The sequence below is a fragment of the Aotus nancymaae genome, unplaced genomic scaffold, assembly GCF_030222135.1.
Source record: "Aotus nancymaae isolate 86718 unplaced genomic scaffold, 86718_ANA_hifiasm-v0.15.2.pri h1tg000004l, whole genome shotgun sequence".
Taxonomy (NCBI): domain Eukaryota; kingdom Metazoa; phylum Chordata; class Mammalia; order Primates; family Aotidae; genus Aotus; species Aotus nancymaae.
Genome location: NW_026988415.1, coordinates 67,921,763 through 67,942,247, shown reverse-complemented (window position 1 = coordinate 67,942,247; position 20,485 = coordinate 67,921,763). Strand labels below are relative to the sequence as shown.

The following is a 20,485-nucleotide window of genomic DNA, read 5'->3' as shown; positions in this document are numbered from 1 at the left end:
CATATGCAGTTTAGAATTGTTTTTTCTAATATTGCGAAGAATGATGTTGGTATTTTGGTGGGAATTGCATTGGATTTGTAGATTGCTTTTGGCAGTATGGTCATTTTCACAGTATTGATTCTACCTATCCATGAGCATGGGAAGTGTTTCCATTTGTTTGTGTCATCTATGATTTCTTTCAGCAGTGTTTTGTAGTTTTCCTTGTAGAGGTCTTTAACCTCCTTGGTTGGATATATTCCTAAGAATTTTTTTTTTTTCCAGCTATTGTAAAAGGGTTGAGTTCTTGATTTGATTCTCAGCTTGGTCACTGTTGGTGTATAGAAGAGCTACTGATTTGTGTACATTAATCTTGTTCTGGTAATTTTGCTGAATTCTTTTATCAGTTCTAGGAGTGTTCTGGAGGAGTCTTTAGGGTTTTCAAGCTAAATGATTGTATCATCAGCAAATAGTGACAGTTTGACTTCCACTTTACTGATTTCAATGCCCCTTATTTCTTTCTCTTGTCTAATTGCTCTGGTTAAGGCTTCCAATACTATGTTGAAGAGGAATGGTGAGAGTGAGCATCCTTATCTTGTTCCAGTTCTCAGAGGGAATGCTTTCAACTTTTCCCCATTCAGTATTATGTTGGCTGTGGGTTTGTCATAGATGGCTTTTATTACATTAAATTATGTTCCTTGTATGCCGATTTTGCTGAGAGTTTTAATCATGAAGGGATACTGCATTTTGTTGAATACTTTTTCTGCATCTATTGAGATGATCACGTGATGTTTGTTTTTAATTCTGTTTATGTGGTGTGTCGCATTTATTGACTTGCATATGTTAAACCATCCCTGCATCCCTGGTATGAAACCTACTTGATCATGGTGGATTATCTTTTTAATGTATTGTCGGAATTTGTTAGGATTTTAGCATCTATATTCATCAAGGATATCAGTATGTAGTTTTCATTTTTTGATCATATCCTTCCCTGATTTTGGTATTACGGTAATACTGGCTTTATTGATTCTTCTTTGAATGTCTCATAGAATTCTGCTGTAAATCTCTCTGGTTCTGGAATTTTTTTGTTGGTAACTTTAAAATTACCATTTCAGTCTTGCTGTTTATTATTCATCTGTTCAGGGTATCAAATTCTTCCTGATTTAGGCTAGGAGGGTTGTATATTTTCAAGGAATGTATCTATCTCTTCTAGATTTTCTAGTTTATATGTGTAAGGATGTTCATAATTGCCTTGAATGATCTTTTGTGTTTCTGTGGCATCGATTGTAATATCTCCTGTTTCATTTCTTAGTGAGGTAATTTGGATTTTCTCTCTTCTTTCCTTGGTTAATCTTGCATCAATTTAATTTATCTTTTCAGAGAACCAGCTTTTTATTTCATTTATCTTTTTTGTTTGTTTGTTTCAATTTCATTTAGTTCTTCTCTGATCTTGGTTATTTCCTTTCTTCCGCTGGCTTTGGGTTTGGTTTGTTCTTGTTTCTCTAGTTCCGTGAGTTGTGACCTTATAATGTCAATTTGTGCTCTTTCAGTCTTTTGGTGTTTAGGGTTATGAATTTTCTTTTTAGCACTGCCTTTGCTGTATCCCAGAGGTTTTGGTAGGTTGTGTCATTATTGTCATTCAGTTTGAAGAATTTTTTATTTTTTATTTTTATTATTATTTATTTTTTTTTAATTGCATTTTAGGTTTTGAGGTACATGTGAAGAACATGCAAGATTGTTGCATAGGTGTATACATGGCAGTGTGATTTGCTGCCTTCCTCCCCTTCACCTATATGTGGCATTTCTCCCCATGCTATCCCTCCTCAACTCCCCACCCCTCACTGTCCCTCCCCTATTTCCTCCCAACAGACCCCAGTGAGTAGTGCTCCCTCCCTGTGTCCATGTGTTCTCATTGTTCAACACCCACCTATGAGTGAGAACATGCGGTGTTTGATTTTGTGTTTTTGTGTCAGTTTGCTGAGAGTGATGGTTTCCAGGTTCATCCATGTCCCTACAAAGGATGCAAACTCATCGTTTTTGATGGCTGCATAATATTCCATGGTGTATATGTGCCACATTTTCCCTGTCACGTCTATGATCGATGGGCATTCGGGTTGGTTCCAGGTCTTTGCTGTTGTAAACTGTGCCGCAATGAACATTCGTGTGCATGTGTCCTTAGAGTAGAACGATTTATAATCCTTTGGATATATGCCCAGTAATGGGATTGCTGGGTTAAATGGAATTTCTATTTCTATGTCCTTGAGGAATCGCCACACTGTCTTCCACAATGGTTGAACTACTTTACACTCCCACCAACAGTGTAAAAGTGTTCCTATTTCTCCACATCCTCTCCAGCATCTGTTGTCTCCAGATTTTTTAATGGTCACCATTCTAACTGGCATGAGATGGTATCTCAATGTAGTTTTGATTTGCATTTCTCTAATGAGCAGTGATGATGAGCATTTTTTCATATGTTTGTTGACCTCATGTATGTCTTCTTTTGTAAAGTATCTGTTCATATCCTTCGCCCACTTTTGAATGGGCTTGTTTTTTTCTTGTAAATCTGTTTTAGTTCTTTGTAAATTCTGGATATCAGCCCTTTGTCAGATGGGTAAGCTGCAAAGATTTTTTCTCATTCTGTTGGTTGCCGATTCACTCTAATGACTGTTTCTTTTGCTGTGCAGAAACTGTGGAGTTTGATTAGGTCCCATTTGTCTATTTTGGCTTTTGTTGCCAATGCTTTTGGTGTTTTGGTCATGAAGTCCTTGCCTATGCATATGTCCTGAATGGTTTTGCCTAGGTTTTCTTCTAGGGTTTTGATGGTGTTAGGTCTTATGTTTAAGCCTTTAAACGTAACTCCATCTGGAGTTAATTTTAGTGTAAGGTGTCAGAAAGGGGTCCAGTTTCTGCTTTCTGCATATGGCTAGCCAGTTTTCCCAACACCACTTATTAAACAGGGAATCCTTTCCCCATTGCTTGTTTTTGTCAGGTTTGTCAAAGATCGGGTGGTTGTAGATATGTTGTGTCGCCTCCGAGGCCTCTGTTCTGTTCCATTGGTCTATATCTCTGTTTTGGTACCAGTACCATGCTGTTTTGATTACTGTAGCCTTGTAGTATAGTTTGATGTCCGGTAGTGTGATGCCTCCCGCTTTGTTCTTTTTGCTTAGAATTGACTTGGCTATGCGGGCTCTCTTTTGGTTCCATATGAAGTTTAAAGTGTTTTTTTTTCCAGTTTGTGAAAAAAGTCATTGGTAGCTTGATGGGGATAGCATTGTACCTGTAAATTACTTTGGGCAGTATGGCCATTTTCATGATATTGATTCTTCCTAACCATGAACATGGAATGTTTCTCCATCTGTTTGTGTCCTCTCTTATTTCGTTGAGCAGTGGTTTGTAGTTCTCCTTGAAGAGGTCCTTTACGTTCCTTGTTAGTTGTATTCCTAAGTATTTTATTCTCTTTGTAGCAATTGTGAATGGCAGTTCGTTCTTGATTTGGCTCTCTTTAAGTCTGTTATTGGTGTATAGGAATGCTTGTGATTTTTGCACATTGATTTTGTATCCTGAGACTTTGCTTATCAGTTTCAGGAAATTTTGGGCTGAGACGATGGGGTCTTCTAGATATACAATCATGTCGTCTGCAAATAGAGACAATTTGACTTCCTCCTTTCCTATTTGAATACCCTTTATTTCTTTTTCTTGCCTGATTGCTCTGGCTAGAACTTCCAGTACTATATTGAATAGGAGTGGTGAGAGAGGGCATCCTTGTCTATAAACGTAATTCACCACATAAACAGAACTAAAGACAAAAACCACATGATTATCTCAATTGATGAAGAGAAGGTCTTCGACAAAATTCAACAGCCCTTTATGCTAAAAACCCTCAATAAACTCGGTATTGACGGAATATATCTCAAAATAATAAAAGCTATTTATTGCAAACCAACAGCAAATGTCATACTGAATCATCAAAAACTGGAAGCATTCCCTTTGAAATCAGGCACTAGACAAGGATGCCCTCTCTCACCACTCCTATTCATTATAGTACTGAAGAATTTTTAAATTTTCATCTTGATTTTGTTTTTGACCCAGTGATCATTCAGGAGCATGTTATTCAATTTCATGTATTTGCATGGTTTTGAAGGTTACTTTTGGAGTTGATTTCCAGTTTTATTCTACTGCGGTCCGAGGGAGTGCTTGGTATAATTTCAGTTTTCTTAAATTTATTGAGGCTCCTTTTATGGCCTATTATATCATCAATTTGGTAAAGTTCCATGCACTGTTGAAAGGAATGTGTATTCTGCAATTGTTGGATGAAATGTTCTGTGTATATCTGTTAAGTCCATTTGTTCCAAGGTATAGTTTAAATCTATTGTTTCTTTGTTGACTTTCTGTCTTGACCTGTCCAGTACTGTCAGTGGAGTATTGAAGTCCCGCACCATTATTGTGTTGCTGTCTAACCCATTTCTTAGGTCTGTTAGTAATTGTTTTATAAATTTGGGAGGACCAGTGTTAGATGCATATATGTTTAGGATTGTTATAGTTTTCTGTTGGACAAGCCATTTTTCTATTATATAATATCCCTTTTTGTCTTTTTAACTGTTGTTACTTTCAGGTTTGCTTTGTCTGATACAAGAATAGCTACTCCAGCTTGCTTTTGGTGTCCATTTGCATAAAATGTCTCTTTCTACTCCTTTACCCTTAGTTTATGTGAGTCTTTATGTGTTAGGTGAGTCTCCTGAAGGCAGCAGATAGTTGGTTGGTGAGTTCTAATCCATTCTACAGTTTTGTATTTCTTAAGTGGAGCATTTAGGTTATTTACATTTAATGTTAGTATTGAAATGTGAGGTTCTCTTGCATTGATTATTCTCTTTGTTGCCTGTGTACTTTGGTTTTTTTGTTTTTAGTTTTTGCTCCTTAACTTGTATTTTTGTTTGATAGGTCCTATGTTATTTATGCTTTTAAGAGGTTCTGTTTTGATGTGTTTCCAGGATTTGTTTCAAAATTTAGAGCTCCTTTTAGCAGTTCTTGTAGTGGTGGCTTGATAATGGTGAATTCTTTCAGCCTTTGTCTGTATCTTTCCTTCATATATGAAGCTTAATTTCACTGCATACAAAATTCTTGGCTGAGATATATATATATATATATTTTTGTTTGTTTGTTTGAGGAGGCTGAAGATAGGGCCCCAATCCCTTCTAGCTTGTAGGGTTTCTGCTGAGAAATCTGCTGTTAATCTGATAGGTTTTCCTTTATAGGTTACCCGATGCTTTTGTCTTATAGCTCTTAATATTTTTTCCTTCATCTTAACTTTGGATAGCCTGATGACAGTGTGCCTAGATTATGATTTTTTGTGATGCATTTCCCAGGTGTTCTTTGTACTTCCTGTATTTGGATGTCTATGTCTCTAGCAAGGCTGGGGAAGTTTTCCTCAATTATTCCCCCAAATATGTTTTCCACGCTTTTAGAATTCTCTTCTTTTTCAAGACCACTGATTATTCTTAGGTTTAGTTGTTTAACATAATCCCAGACTTCTTGGAGGCTTTATTCACATTTTCTTATTCTTTTTTCTTTGTGTTGTTGGATTAGGTTAATTCAAAGACCTTGTCTTCGAGCTCTCATTTTCTGTCTTCTACTTGTTCAATTCTATTGCTGAGAATTTCCCATATCTAAAAGTGTGTCCAAAGTTTCCTGAATTTTTGATTGTTTTTTCTTTGAGTCATATATTTCCTTGACTGTGTCTCCCTTCACTTCTTGTATTGTTTTTGGATTTCCTTGCATTGGGCCTTGCCTTTCTCTAGTGCCTCCTAGATTAGCTTAATAACTAACCTCGGCCAGGAGCGGTGGCTTACGCCTGTAATCCAAGCACTTTGGGAGGCCGAGGCGGGTGGATCGCGAGGTCAGGAGATCGAGACCATCCTGCTCAACATGGCAAAACCCTGTCTCTACTAAAAATACAAAAAATTAGCTGGGCATGGTGGTGCGTGCCTGTAATCCCAGCTACTCAGGAGGCTGAGGCAGGAGTAATTGCCTGAACCCAGGAGGCGGAGGTTGCAGTGAGCTGAGATCACGCCATTGCACTCCAGCCTGGGTAACAAGAGCGAAACTCCATCTCAAAAAAAAAAGAAAAAATAATAACTAACCTCCTGAATTCTTCTTCAGGTAAATCAATGATTTCTCCTTGGTTTGGATCTATTGCTGGTGAACTAGTGGAATTTTTGGGGGGTGTTAAAGAGCCTTGTTTTGTCATATTACCAGGGTTTGTTTTCTGATTTCTTCTCATTTGGGTATGCTCTTTCAGAGGGAAGGTCTAGGACCAAAGTCTGTTGTTCAGATACTTTTGTCCCATGGGGTGTTCCCTTGATACTGTACTCTCCCCCTTTTCCTATGTATGTGGCTTTTGTGAGCCAAATTGCTGTTATTGTTTTCTGTCTTCTGGGTCCAGCCACCCAGCAAGTCTAAGTGGCTCTGGGCTTGTACTGGGTGTTGTCTGCATGGAGTTCTGTGACGTGAACGATCTATGAGTCTGTCAGCCATGGATACCAGTGCTTGTTCCAGTTGAGGTGGCGGGGGTGGTGCAATTGACTCTGTAAGAGTTCATAGTTTTGGTGGTTTGATGTTATATTTTTGTGCTGGTTGGCCTCCTGCCAGGAGGTGGCACTTTCTAGAGATCACCACCTTTAGTAGTATGGAGAGGGACTGGTGGTGGGTGGGACCCTAGAAATCCCAAGATTATATGTCCTTTGTCTTCTGCTACCAGTGCATATAAGGAAGGAATATCCAGTGGGGGCAGGGCTAGGTGTGTCTGAGCTCAGACTCTCCTTGGGCCATTCTTGCTGTGGCTGCTGTGGGGGATAGTGTTGATATTCTCAGGTCACTGGAGTTGTGTACGTAGGAGGAGAGAATTATGGCTGTCTCTGCTGAGTCATGCAGGTTATCAGGGAAGTGGGGAAAAGCCAGCAGTCTTACGCCTCACCCAGCTCCCATGCAAGCCAAAGTGCTATTCTCACTCCCACTGTGCCCCCTCCAATAACTCCAAGTCTGCTTCCAGGCAGTGGGAAAGACTGGCTTGAAAAATTGCCCCAAGCTAACCAACTCGAAGTTGCAAAAGAAAAGAGCTTGGTTCTGCCCCAGCCGGTAGAGTCTGTGCACTGGATTTGTGCCCTCCCTTCAGTTCTAGCCAGGAGGCTTCTCACCCCATTGAAATTGTTACAAAGTTCAGCTAGAGATTTCCTTCTCCCTGTGGAGTCAGATGAGTCAGAAGATTTTGCTTTAGTCATTGTTGTAAAGGGTGTACTTAGTACATGCTTTTTACAAGCCATGTTATAAAAACTTTTTCCTCTTCAGAAGGAATATTTTAATGATGTTTTCTTTGCCTGCAAGACTATTTATTATTTTGTTGTTTGCATTGTATATACATGTCAATCTAATTCACAGGGAGAGAAGTATCATAAAGATACCTCTAAAAAATTGGCTACCTTGGCCGGGCGCAGTGGCTCACGTCTGTAATCCCAGCACTTTGGGAGGCCGAGGTGGGTGGATCACGAGGTCAAGAGATGGAGACCATCCTGGTCAACATGGTGAAACCCTGTCTCTATTAAAAATACAAAAATTAGCTGGGCATGGTGGTGCACGCCTGTAGTCCCAGCTACTCGGGAGGCTGAGGCAGGAAAATTGCTTGAACCCAGGAGGCGGCGATTGCGGTGAGCCAAGATCACGCCATTGCACTCCAGCCTGGGTAACAAGAGCGAAACTCTGCCTCAAAAAAAAAAAAAAAAAATGGCTACATTTTAGTGGTAAGCATTCACTTATTAGGGAAAAATATAAATCATGGCTTTTCTCAGAGACTTGGAATTGGAGAGCTCCAAGCTGGAAAGAACATTACTTTACTTTAGAAGCCTCACTGTTCTCATTGCTAAACTGGTGGTGATAATAAAATCTACTTCATGATACATGTATACCTATGTAACAAACCTGTATGATCTGCACATGCACCCAAGAACTTAAAGTCTAAAAAAAAGTTTGAGATGATGGGCATGCTAATTACTCTTATCTGATCACTCTACATTATACATATCAGGATATGTACCCCTTGAATATGTAAAATTACTTGTTAATAAAAAATAAAATATTGAAAAAATGTACTTCTTAAATTGTATGAGGATTAGATAAAATAATATGCTAAAAGTGGTTACTACTTGGCACCAAGGAAGCTTTTAATAAATGATGGCCTCTGAAAAATAAGTTAGTCATATGTGTATAACATTAGGTACCTCCTGTAATTTATGGACCATTTTAGGAAGAGTTATATAATTAAGTGTTTGTGATTTAGGATATATATATATGTAGTTGTTAAATTGATTTTTGTGAAAAAAAGGTGGGAGGTTGTTAAGTTTATTCTGAATAGAGAGAAGAAACAGAATGAGTGATAAAATGTCAATATCTGCTGTGAGAATTGAAGTTGTAATTCTCCCAGGGTAAGATGTCCTCTGACATGCTAGAGAATCCCTCTGTTTAGAAGTTGTAGTAATAGTAATAGTAGTATTGAGGCCTAGGAAGAAGAGGGGAGAAGCTCCCCAGCTTAATTTTTTAATATTATAAAAATATTCTTCTTTTTAATATTTCTATATCTTGTGGATAAGTAAATATTAGTTTATTGAAAGAACGCTCAGTGCTGGGTGAGGTGGCTCATGCCTGTAATCCCAGCACTTTGGGAGGCTGAGGCAGGCGGATCCCAAGATTAAGAGATCGAGACCATCCTGGCCAACATGGTGAAACCCAATCTCTACTAAAAATACAAAAATTAGCTGGGTGTGGTGGTGCGCACCTGTAGTCGCAGCTCCTCAGGTTGCTGAGGCAGGAGAATCACTTGAACGCAGGAGGTGGAGGTTGCAGTGAGCCGAGAATCACCACTGCACTCCAACCTGAGCAACAGAGTGAGACTCCATATCAAAGAAAAAAACAAAAGAAAGAAAGCTCAGTGAGACTCTTAAAAGGTTTCATGTTGGTTTGGGTCTACTATGAGATGTACATATTTTGAAATATACACAATTGCTACAGACCCAGAAAATTTTAAAGTGCTTTATGGACAGTCTCACTTAACATATAGGAAAGAGTCAGATTTAACAAGTCCACATTAAAATGAGGGTTTGCAAAAACATCTTTGAAATAAAACAGACACAACAAACCAAAATCTCTGGGATGCAGCAAAAGCAGCATTAGGAGGAGTTTATAGTGCTAAATACTTACCTCAAAAAGTTTAAAAGATCTCATTAACAATCTATTGTCACACCTAGAGGAACTAGAAAAACAAGAGAAAAAAGCTAGTAGAAGAAAATAAATAATGTCAAAGTAGAACTGAATGAAATTGATATCCGAAAATTCATACAGAGGATCAACAAAATCAGAAGTGGATTCTTTGAAAGTATAAACAAAACTGATAGACCACTAGCTAGATTAACAAAAGGAAAAAAGAGAAAAGATCCAAATAAGCGCAATCTAAAAAGGCAAAGATGATATTACAAACAATCCCATGTAAATACAAAAGATCCTCAGAGACTATTAGGAACAGCTCTAGATGCAAAAACTGGAAGATCTAGAGGAAATGGATACATTCCTGGAAACAAACGGTCTTCCAAGATTGATTGGTGAAGAAATTGAAGCTCTGAACAGACCAACATTGAGTTCAAAAATTGAACAAGTAATAAAAAACCTACCAGCCTAAAACAAATCCCTGGGCCAGATGGATTCATAGCTGAATTCTACCAGACATACAAGAAGAGCTGATACCAATTCTACTGAAACTATTCCAAAAAATCAAGGAAGAAGGATTTCCCTCTAACTGACTCTATGAATCCAGTGAATCCAGCATCACCCCTGATAACAAAATCTGGCAAAGACACAATGAAAAAAGAAAACTACAAGCCACTTATGATGAATATAGATGCAAAAGTCCTCAAGAAAATGCTAGCAAACCAAATTCAACAGCACATCAAAAAGTTAATTTGCCATGATCAAGTAGGTGCCATTACTGGGATGCAAAGATAATTCAACATATGCAAATCAATATATGATCACTCAACAGCTACAGAAAAGCTTTTGATAAAATCTACCATCCATTCATTATAAAACCCCTCAAAAAAACATTATTTCCTAGGCATCAAAGGAAAATACTTGAAAATAATCAGAGTCATATATCTATGACAAACCTACAGCCAGCACTGTACTTAATGGGCAAAAACTGGAAGCATTTCCCTTGAAAACTGGAAGAAGACAAGGATGCTCACTCTCACCACTCCTTTTCAACACAGTACTGGAAGTCCTAGCCAGAGCAATCAGGCAAGGGAAATAAATAAAAGGCACCCAAATAGGAAAAGAAGTAGTCAAACTATTCTCTTCATGGGCAATATGATTCTATACATAGAAAACTCTATAGACTCCACCAAAAGGCTCCTGAAACTGATAAATGACTTTAGTAATGTTTCGGAATACAAAATCAATGTACCAAAATCAAGCATTTCTATACACCGATGATATTCAAGCTGAGAGCCAAATCAAGAACAAAATCATATTTACAGGACTGGACATGGTGGCTCCTGCCAATAATTCCAGCATACTGGGAGGCTAAAGCAGGAGAATCACTTGAGCTGAGGAGTTCAAACAAGCCTGGGCCACATACTGAGACTCCATATCTATAAAGTAAATAAATGAATAAAAGTTCCATTACAATAGCTGCAACAAAATACCTAGGAATACATCTGACCAAGGACATGAAATATCTCTACAAGGAGATCTATAAAACATGGCTAAAAGAAATCATAGATGACACAAACAAGTGTAAAAACATTTCATGCTCATGAATTGGAAGAATCAGTTTTGGAAAACGAACACACTGCCCAAAGCACTCTATAGATTCAATATTATTCCTCTCAAACTACCAACATTATTTTTCTCAGAATTCAACATAAACGATTCTAAAATTTGTATGGAACCCCAAAAGAGCCAGAATAGCCAAAGCAATCCTAAACAAAAAGAACAAAGCTGGAGGCATCACATTACCTGACTTAATAAATGGTGTGGGGCTACCTGGCTATCAATATGCAGAAGAATGAAACTAGACCCCCACTTTTCACCATGTACAAAAATTAAGATGGATTAAATATTTAAATGTCAGACCTCAAACTACAAGAATTGTAGAAGAAAACCTGGGAATTACCCTTCTTGACATTGACCTTGGGAATTTATGACAAAGTCCTCAAAAGCAATTGCAGCAAAAACAAAAATTGACAAGTGAGATCTAATTAAACTAAATAGCTTCTTTGCAGCAAAAGAAACAACAGAGTAAACAGACAGACTACAGAATGGAAGAAAATATTCACAAACTCTGCCTCTGACAAAGGTGTAATATCCAGAAATCTATAGTGAACTTAAACACATTGAACAAGCAAAAAACAACCTCATTAAAAAATGTGCAAAAGACATGAAGAGACACTTTTCAAAAGAAGACATACAAGCAGCCAACAAACATGAAAAAATGCTCATCATCACTAATTATCAGATAAATGCAAATAAAAACCACAGAGAAATACCATCTCACACCAGTTAGAATGGTGATTATTAAAAAGTCAAAAAATAACAGATATTGGCAAGGCTGTGGAGAAAAGGAGATGCATATACACTGTCGGTGAGAATGTAAATTATTTCAGCCATTGTGGAAAGCTGTTTCAAGATTTCTCAAATTACTAGAAACCATTTGACCCAGGAATCCCATTACTGGTTATATATTCAAGTGAAAACAAGTTGTTCTACCAAAAAGACACACACACTGGTATGTTCATGACAACAGTATTCACAATACCAAAGACATGGAATCAACATAGGTGCCCATCAGCAGTGGATTGGATAAAGAAAGTGTGGTAAATATGTGTGATGGAATCATATGCAGCCATAGGAAAGAATGAAACCATGTCCTTTGCAGTAACATAGATTCAGGTGGAGGCCATAATCCTAAGCAAATTAATGCAGGAACAGAAAATCAAATGCTGCATGTTCTTACTTATAAATGGGAACTAAACACTGGGTACTCATGGACATGAAGACAGCAATGGTACACACCTGGGACTACTAAATGGGGAAATGTTGGAGGGGGACAAGGGTTGGGAAACTAACTGTTGTGTGCTATGCTACGTACCTGGGTAATAGGATAATTTGCACTCCAAACCTCAGCAACATACAATATACCCAGGTTAAAAAACCTGCACATGTACTCCCTGAATCTAAAATAAAAGTTGAAAAGAAATTAAATTAAAAAATGAAGATTTGTCTTCCAGTATGAATCTCATTTTTTTTGTTGTTTCAGTGTGAAGATCACTTTTTAAAATGACTGCCTTTGGCATTCATCTTGTTGCTACAGGTGTGTGACACATTTGTCCATGTGAGGAGATGTCAAGAAAAGTGTGTTCCCAGATATGGTTAGATCTGCATTGCTAAGCCTGTTTGGGGTTTGTACAATTTAAAAGTTGTTCAGCTTAACATTAATTAGATATCTATACTTTGGATTATGAGTGCCTGGATATCATTATCTGTTTAAATATTTGATATTTGATTATTTAGATATATTTAAAAATATTCCAGGGAATGTGTGACTGTGTGTTTTTAACATTGTGATAATTTTATATTAGACTTTATTTGGAACTATTATCATATCAGATAGAAGATTACAAATACGTCTTTCAAAGCTTTGTTTCCAGTAGGAGCAATTACAGTTATGATTTAAAATGAAGTATGTAGAATGAAGAAGACCTGGAGTCTGGTTCATATTAAAACATCCCTATTAAGAAATAATTCAGCCTAGTGTCGTGTCTAAAATAGAGCCTCAGAGAATACATTCGGCTTCATTGATCCAATAAGTAAATACCTGATTTATGAAACTCTAGTATTAACAATGTTAAAGACTTAAATATGATATTGAAGGCCATTGTGGAATTTAAAAATATGGTGAACTTATTATATTATGATTACTTTAATTCCTAATGATTTAAAATGAATAAATGAATAGTATGGATCTGAAGTCTGTCTATACAGCAGGAAATAGGTAAGTAATTACAGCTTGTAGAAGAGTTACTTGGAGTGGTAAATGATTTTATTGGAGGTGGAATATCTGTCAAGAGACGGCAGCTCATATTAGGATCTTATAATGTTTACCTTTTTTGGAATGTGGACAAAGTTGGTGCTTATGCAAAAGTTATCAGCTGAAGCTTTTTTTGTTGTTGTTGTTGTTGGGGAGAGTGTGAAAGGTGTTAAAATGTTTGATTCCAAAGTAAAATAACAAATTTGGGCAACTCTGATAACCTAATATATTGTTTCTCTGTAATAAAGTGATGTCTAACTGTTCAGAAATTAAAACAGACATTTCAGGTGTCTCCCAATATATATCACTACATATGTCTTTCAGTCCAATCCAGACTTCTTCCTTATCTCATCTGACAACCGCAGTACATGAAATTGAGGCTGCTTTAAAAGGGCTCTGTGTGTGTAGGTATGTGTGAATAGAGTTTTCTGAATTTAAGGAATTTCTGTACATAAACCTATATTCTTGAACACAGACCTATATTCTTGCTATTGTTCAATTGTGATTTATATTTTAGAGAGCTAATATCTGTAATATGATAGAACTGTGGTTACTCTAAGAAATCTTATGCCATCTGTGTCAGGGCTATTTCATTGCTTTTCCATGTCAGAGAAATCAAATGCAGCTTGAGGAAAAAAAGAGTGGAAATTAATGATATACTGAGATGATATGTATTTTCATATATCATTTTGATGCTATTTTGGAGAATGCCTTAGGTAGTCCATAGGTAGGCAGATGGGGATTTTTAAGTACATAAGCTGTAAATCAATCCATTCAGTCAGATCATTTAACTTATATGGAAAAAGGATAAGGAACAATACTATATTTTAATGTACAGAAATAACCTCAGTTGTTTAACATTCCCTTTTTGGCTTGTTAACAGCTTGTGGGTAGATGTAGCCCTGGATTATTATTACTTGGTTACCTTAGGATATTGACCAGAAGGACATGGACAGGAAAATGGCAGAGAGACCTAGGGAATGAAGTACTCATTTGAAAAAACAGTCAAAAGGAACAAATTATCAATTATTTGAGAATAAGGTATCAGAAATTAGGTTATATGTTTTTGAAAACAGTAGCAAAAGTAGGGGATTTATTTATTTGTACCACTCTAGTTACAAAAAGGATTACAAAGTAGATGGGTTACTTATCTTGGTAATATGGGTTTTAGATCAAGGTGAATTGAGGGGGACGATGGGGAGAACCTGCTTTTCTTAGTGCAAAGCTTCCTCTAAACTTGAGCTCTGGGCTTGCTCTCACCCTCCAGGGGTAACTTGTTCATCTCTTGGTTGAATAATATGTACTTGGGCAGCTCAGTGGGGGACTGCATGATCTTTTCAGTTCCAGTCTCTAATGTTGGTATCAAATAAGCATTTTCATTATTTATCAAGTCATCTCATTTAGGTGCCTGTATCCTAGTAAAAAATATCCTGCCTCAGTAATAGTCTGTACATGTAAGCATTTAAACCATTAGTATGTTATAGGTCTTAATATCAGTGTTACTGTACATATTAAATAAAATTTTATGTTAAAGCTCTAATTTAGACTAAAACTTGTACTATTTTTTTTAGGACAGCCAGTAGAGGGGACTTCATGTTTTCTGCGGATCGTTTGGTAGGTGGAGGCTTTTCATTTTCATTTTGTTGTTTTGCCTAGTGATATAATCATGGTAGACCAAGGAGTATTTTTGTTCTAGAGCATTCTGGGAGTGAAAGAGATTGTACTAAATAACCATCATCTTGCTAGGCTTATGAAGTGTTGTTTTACTGTTGCATTAAAGATCTGCTTCAATACCTTTTACCTCAAAACATTGCCCATGAACTAATTTCCTGTATTTCTGAGATACCATTACCTCTCAACTGGATCTTGGTAATTTGATTCTCAGCAATTCTTAAGTGCCTCCTCTTAGGACAGTGAAATACATTAAAAGAAAACCAAAAATGTAAGAAGAGCTTAGAGTTACACTTGTGGTATTCAGTGAATGTACAAAAAATAATACATTTCTTATAGTTTATGTGGGCAGGGGGGTGGTGCTTATTTTGCCTCTTCTTTCCTGAACTATGCTTCACCTGTGAAATAGTACATTTGACTGTCTAGGCTTTCCTCAGGGACTTCCTATTAAGGATTGACCAAGCCCAATTCTGTTTAGCTAGTGTGATCTGGGAGGGTCTTTCCACTGTGGTTATTAGTTTTAATCCAGAGCAGAAAATATATTACATTCAGGAAAGTTTAGTGTATATTCATATTCATATAAATATAGTTTAATGTATATTTATGTGTAGTGTATATTCATGAACTTTAGTGTATATTTCATGAATATATATTTCATGAATTTATTTCACTAAACTTATGTGAATCAAGCACTGTGTTAGGCTGTGTCTGGAGAGATGAGATACAATAGTGAAGAATGTAGGCATGGTCCCTAATCTCATGGTGTTTACAATCTAAATATTAGATTTACAAACTAAATACGGATTTGGGAAAGAAAGGAATGAACATGGCTTCTTAGCCCCAAAGTTATAAACAGATTAAAAAATAGATGATTAAAAGGAATGTGAAAAAAGGCATGAAACTTTTTATTTAGGTTTTGCCTAAGGAATTTATTCCAAAAGAGTATAGATAACTTCTGTTCTGCTTTTGGCCATAAATATTCTTGGTTCAGAGACCAATTTTATTTAAAATTATTTGAGTTTTCAGTGGCAGTAATAACCCTTGGATAGTACCAAGATAAATGTGGTTGACATTCCTGGAGCAAAAATTAGGTTATTCTGTCTTTTATGCTTTTATCAAACCAAAAGAACAGTCTTGAAGAACTTGTATCTTAATGGCTGCTGTTTTGGTATTTACTGGTAGAAAATGGTTCCTCTTTCTTTTACTGTTCTTATGCTCTTTTTCTATAGAAAGTAGGAATTAAGTTCATAGTGATTGTAGGATGCTTCCCTGAAAGGGCAAGCATAATCTTAGCCCATTGAAATAGCAAGGACCTATGGCATAATTCACCTGAGGGGATGATGATTTGTACCTCTCTCTGTTCTCTGCAGGTAGCTTTGAAGGTCCTGATATGGGGTGAAAAAGGATCTGTTGTGGTTGTGGTAGAGACTAGAGCTGTTTAGGTTTACCTTCTTGAGAATTTCGAGTACACTGTCTCCTACAACACAAGGGTCCCATTATAGTAAACATTAATTTTATCCTGAATTTGTCAGGGTTGCCTTCCTTGGCCCTTACATCCTTAAGTTCTTAATATTTTAGTCACTATTCTGATTTTATGCTCTCCTGTAAGACTTGGGCAGATTAATTTCTGTCCTAGTGTTGGAGGGGATGGGGATAGGAGGTAAGACTCATTATAGGACTGTTACTAGGAGGAAAAGGTCTAGGCTCTTCAAAGAAACAAATCCTCTTTTACCATTGTAATTCGTCATTAAAGAAACCATAAATCTCCACAGAAGGTGGTGGCTGGAGGTGAGTATGCACACATATGGAGTATTCATGAGGTCCCTGTGCCCTCTATCTGATGCTGCAGGCTGATAAAATCCTGGATTATTTAGAATCGATTCTTTTAATGGCAGCAGGGTGTTATTATATGTTGTGATAACAGCATGGGGCCTGTTGCTTCTGCCTGCTGTTGCAGATTCTCAATTAGTAATGTAATATTGATTGGATAAAATGTGCATTGCAGACTCAGCACTACTTTTATTGTAGTTGTCTCTGGTTGTTCATAGGATTACCATATCTTGTTTTTGGAGGCTCTTCCAGTAGTTCTGAGTGATGCTTTCCTTGGTACCACACATTACATTGATATGAGCCTTTTCTTTAGCTGAGAAAACCCAGTGCATTTTACTGGATTCCCCTTCAAGCTCAGTAAATTAGTTCAGCCCAGGCACTAATTTATTTCCTCTAAAGAAGTTTCAGACTTTATTTACATTATGGTGGGGCTTTGTTAAAAATAATCTGACTTAATGATTTCCAAGATACTGAACAAAGCAGAGAAATTCCCAGTGGGCACTATTTCCAGAATAATCAGAAGTATATTACTTCCAAGAGTGCCTGCCCTGACTGTTATCACTTGCTGCAGTTTTGTGTCCCTCATATTCTGGACTGACAGAATGAGAATCCAAAGGCATATTGGAGCCTTTTGGTGCCAATCATGTGCCTATCTGAGGTTGGATACCTAGCAGCAAGTAGCATGGCATTTGGATCTATGCCTGTATCTAACACATGATAGGGGACCCCTTCCTGCCTTCATAAGTGTAACTTTTGCCTAGTGTGTTCGTGACTCTGCCTACTGTTCAGCTCCTGAAGCTCACAGCTAACAGGAGATTCCTAGCAGGTTCTCAACTTCTTCTTCCTTTGATCCTCTAGATCAGACTTGTTGTGGAAGAGGGATTGAATCAGCTGCCATATAAAGAATGCATGGTGACCACTCCAACAGGTAACTAGGGCTGTTATTCTCAAATTTTCCTCATAAAAATTTTGAGCTAGAATGGGGAAAGATAGAAGTAAAGCAGTCTAAGTAAAATAAATATGCAAAATGAGAAGCCTAGGTGGAGCTGTTTTTTAAAACATCTTCAAAAAACACTTAGGCATTTAGGAAAGAAATCTGTGTAGATGACTTTTTGTTAATGGCTTGCTTGTCAATTCAAGTTAAACGTTAATAAATACTCTTCAGCATGCAGGTGTTGCCTCTGATTATGGCCCATTGGGACCAGAGTTAAGAATTGCTGGCAGCTTATCTCCATCTCTCTGGGGAAGCTGCTGGTGTGCACAAATGGGCAAGTCTGTCTTGGCATTGAAATTCTACGTTAAAAAGGAATAGAAAGTAAAAAAGAAAACTAAAAATGTTAAGAATTGGAGAGGGTACTTTGTTCTACCCTTGAATAGAAAGTAGTCAACAATCTGTTTCAGGGATTTGAAATTCTGATTTGGTTCTTTAGTAAATAATGGAAAACTATTCTATTCAAAGGGTTGACTTTATGAAAGTTGGGGACTGAGCTTGTTGCATCATAATTGACATAAATTCAGGATGAGACCAAGGGTTGAACATGTCTTGATAACTACTTCAGCCACTTTCTTCTGCTTTTAAGGCAGAATGGAGGCTCAAAAGGAAGAAAGGAATGAGGAGGCTTTCTGCTGTGGCTCACAGTGGGGTCCCAGTTTGAATTGATGAGGTATTTAGTATTCTCGGAGTGCAGTGATTCTCCTTTGAATTCAGTTTGAAGAATGTGTATGTGAATATCATGTTATAATAAGTCCTGTTCCCATTCAATGAAGTCTGCCTTTCCCAATTATCCCCACAGGTTTCTTATGAAGAATTAAGAAATAACTGACAAATCATGGCTCATCTCATTACTTCCACAGGGAATCTCAGGCATTATACAGTGTGTCTGAACAAGGGTTGCTCTGTGCCCATCTACTTTAAACCATAGAAACTTTTTAAAATAAGTAGGTTGCTCCAGTGATGAAAGATAAATTCTTTGGTTTTATTTCCTAACAGGGTACAAGTATGAAGGAGTGAAATTTGAGAAGGGAAATTGTGGGGTCAGCATAATGAGAAGCGGTAGGTTCACATGTGTGTGATTTTTGTCTCTTTGTATGCATAGAAATGGTTGCTGTTTTCCAGAAGAGAGGCAGGCTTGTCTGTCATAATTGCAGCTTGTCTTCAGTTAAATCTCACCACCTGTGTTATCTGTCCTCATGGTGCTGTGGAATCATGGCCTGTGTGATGCTAGGTTTGGCTAATTTTAACTACAGAGCATATTCCCTAGTAGAGTGTCCCCATGGGCAAGCCAGCTTTCAAAGAGATTCAGGGGAGGATAGGAGGATAGGAGGATGTGATGATGTGATGATACTATCTTGGGGAGAACAGGGCAGTTTGAAGACTGAGGGAATATGGTATTAAATTCAGGCCTGCAGAACTTTGAATGCCTGACTGGAGAATTCTTCTGTTTTTATTTCTGTTATTGGGCTAAATGACTCATTTGATATTTTTAATTTTTTTTTGAGACAGGGCCTCACTCTTGTCCAGGCTGGAGTATGGTGGTGTGATCATAGCTCACTGTAACTTCAAATCCCTGAGTTCAAGTAATTCTCCCACCTGAGCCTCCTGACCAGCTACGACTACAGGCACGTGCCACTATACCTAGCAAATTAAAATTTTTTTTTTTTTGGTAGAGGTGAGGGCTTGCTATGTTGCCCAGGCTGTCTAAAACTCCTGGCCTCCAGTAGATGCTCCCACCTTAGCCTCCTAAAGTGCTGGGATTATGGATATGAGCCACCACACCTGGCCTGATACTTTTAAATTTTATATATGATGACTATGTGACCACATAGGCAAAAGTGCTTTACTATCATTAACTCTAGGTATTTCCATTTGCTGGTCTTACAAATGTATTTATGTTTGAGTCTCCTTCTAAACCAATATAGAAAAATCACTTGCCTATGATTAGACCTATACCTGTTATGTGGGGTTATTTCCATTCTGCAAACTTAATTGTTTTATATAAGATTTATATTTTTTGCATAAGTGGTAGAAGCTCCACTTGTTTGCACTGAATACATATAGTTTAATTTTTTAACATATAAACATTCACTTTCCTCTTCTGGTTATGAAGTTATGTTTGTGAACAATTAAATGCCTCAAGTAAACTTTAAGCCCCTTTTTTCTCGGAGGCAGCTCCTAGACATTGATGGCATTTCAGGACAATGATGTTCAACTTTTAAAAACTGGTAAAGAAAATGGACTTTTAAGGCACAGTTTCTTCTGTTTCAGTGCAGCTTCTTCCCTAAAGGCACCAGCATGGTCCTTGTACCCTGACTATATACCAGATGACTTTTGGTGATGTACAGAATTGTTTATAACCTTAATAGCCATTTGTTGATTTTCATATATATTAACAACTGGTTTTATGTTTTTACTAGTGATATAGTTCATCTTAAAATAAATTTAAATGAAAACAAATTAATTTAAGAAAAATGTTAAGTAAATGCCAGTATTGGTAGAATTCTGATATGGCCTAAAATCTTGAAGATGACATGAGAATGATTGCCTTTTGGCAAACACTTCCTTAAAGGAATTCAGACTCAAAAATATCTCTGTGTTCAGAAACCAAGGGTGGTAGTGCTAGTTATTTTTATCTTGGAGAGGGGGAACAATATACAACTTTTTTACTACTTGCAGCAAAATTCTGTTGAGAAGTCATTGTTGAGCTAAGTGATGTCCCCTGATGCTACCTTGACCTAAAATGAAACTTTTTGATCTACAGCCTTTATTATTCCATAAATCTTTTGCGTTTTCTCAGCCCAAAGTCACAAATTTAGGTGGTTTAAAGGCCTATTTAAAATAATAGAGATAAAACTTTTCCTGATACTAAAAAAGCTCAGGGAGCTGCT

The 20,485-nt window shown here is 37.2% G+C and overlaps 1 protein-coding gene across 3 annotated transcripts in view; it reads left to right on the top strand.

The window, feature by feature from the left end:
- The window catches only part of UPRT (uracil phosphoribosyltransferase homolog), a 102,423-nt gene that overhangs the window by 6,513 nt on the left and 75,425 nt on the right, over positions 1–20,485 (top strand). For 2 of the 3 annotated variants that reach the window (XM_012455776.3, XM_012455775.2), the window contains exons 2-5: positions 13,424–13,507; positions 14,671–14,713; positions 17,459–17,528; positions 18,591–18,653. In XM_012455776.3, coding sequence (XP_012311199.1) covers positions 13,424–13,507; positions 14,671–14,713; positions 17,459–17,528; positions 18,591–18,653 — 260 coding nt within the window. The remainder of the gene's footprint in view (positions 1–13,423; positions 13,508–14,670; positions 14,714–17,458; positions 17,529–18,590; positions 18,654–20,485) is intronic. The other variant, XM_012455777.2, reaches the window with a different exon arrangement.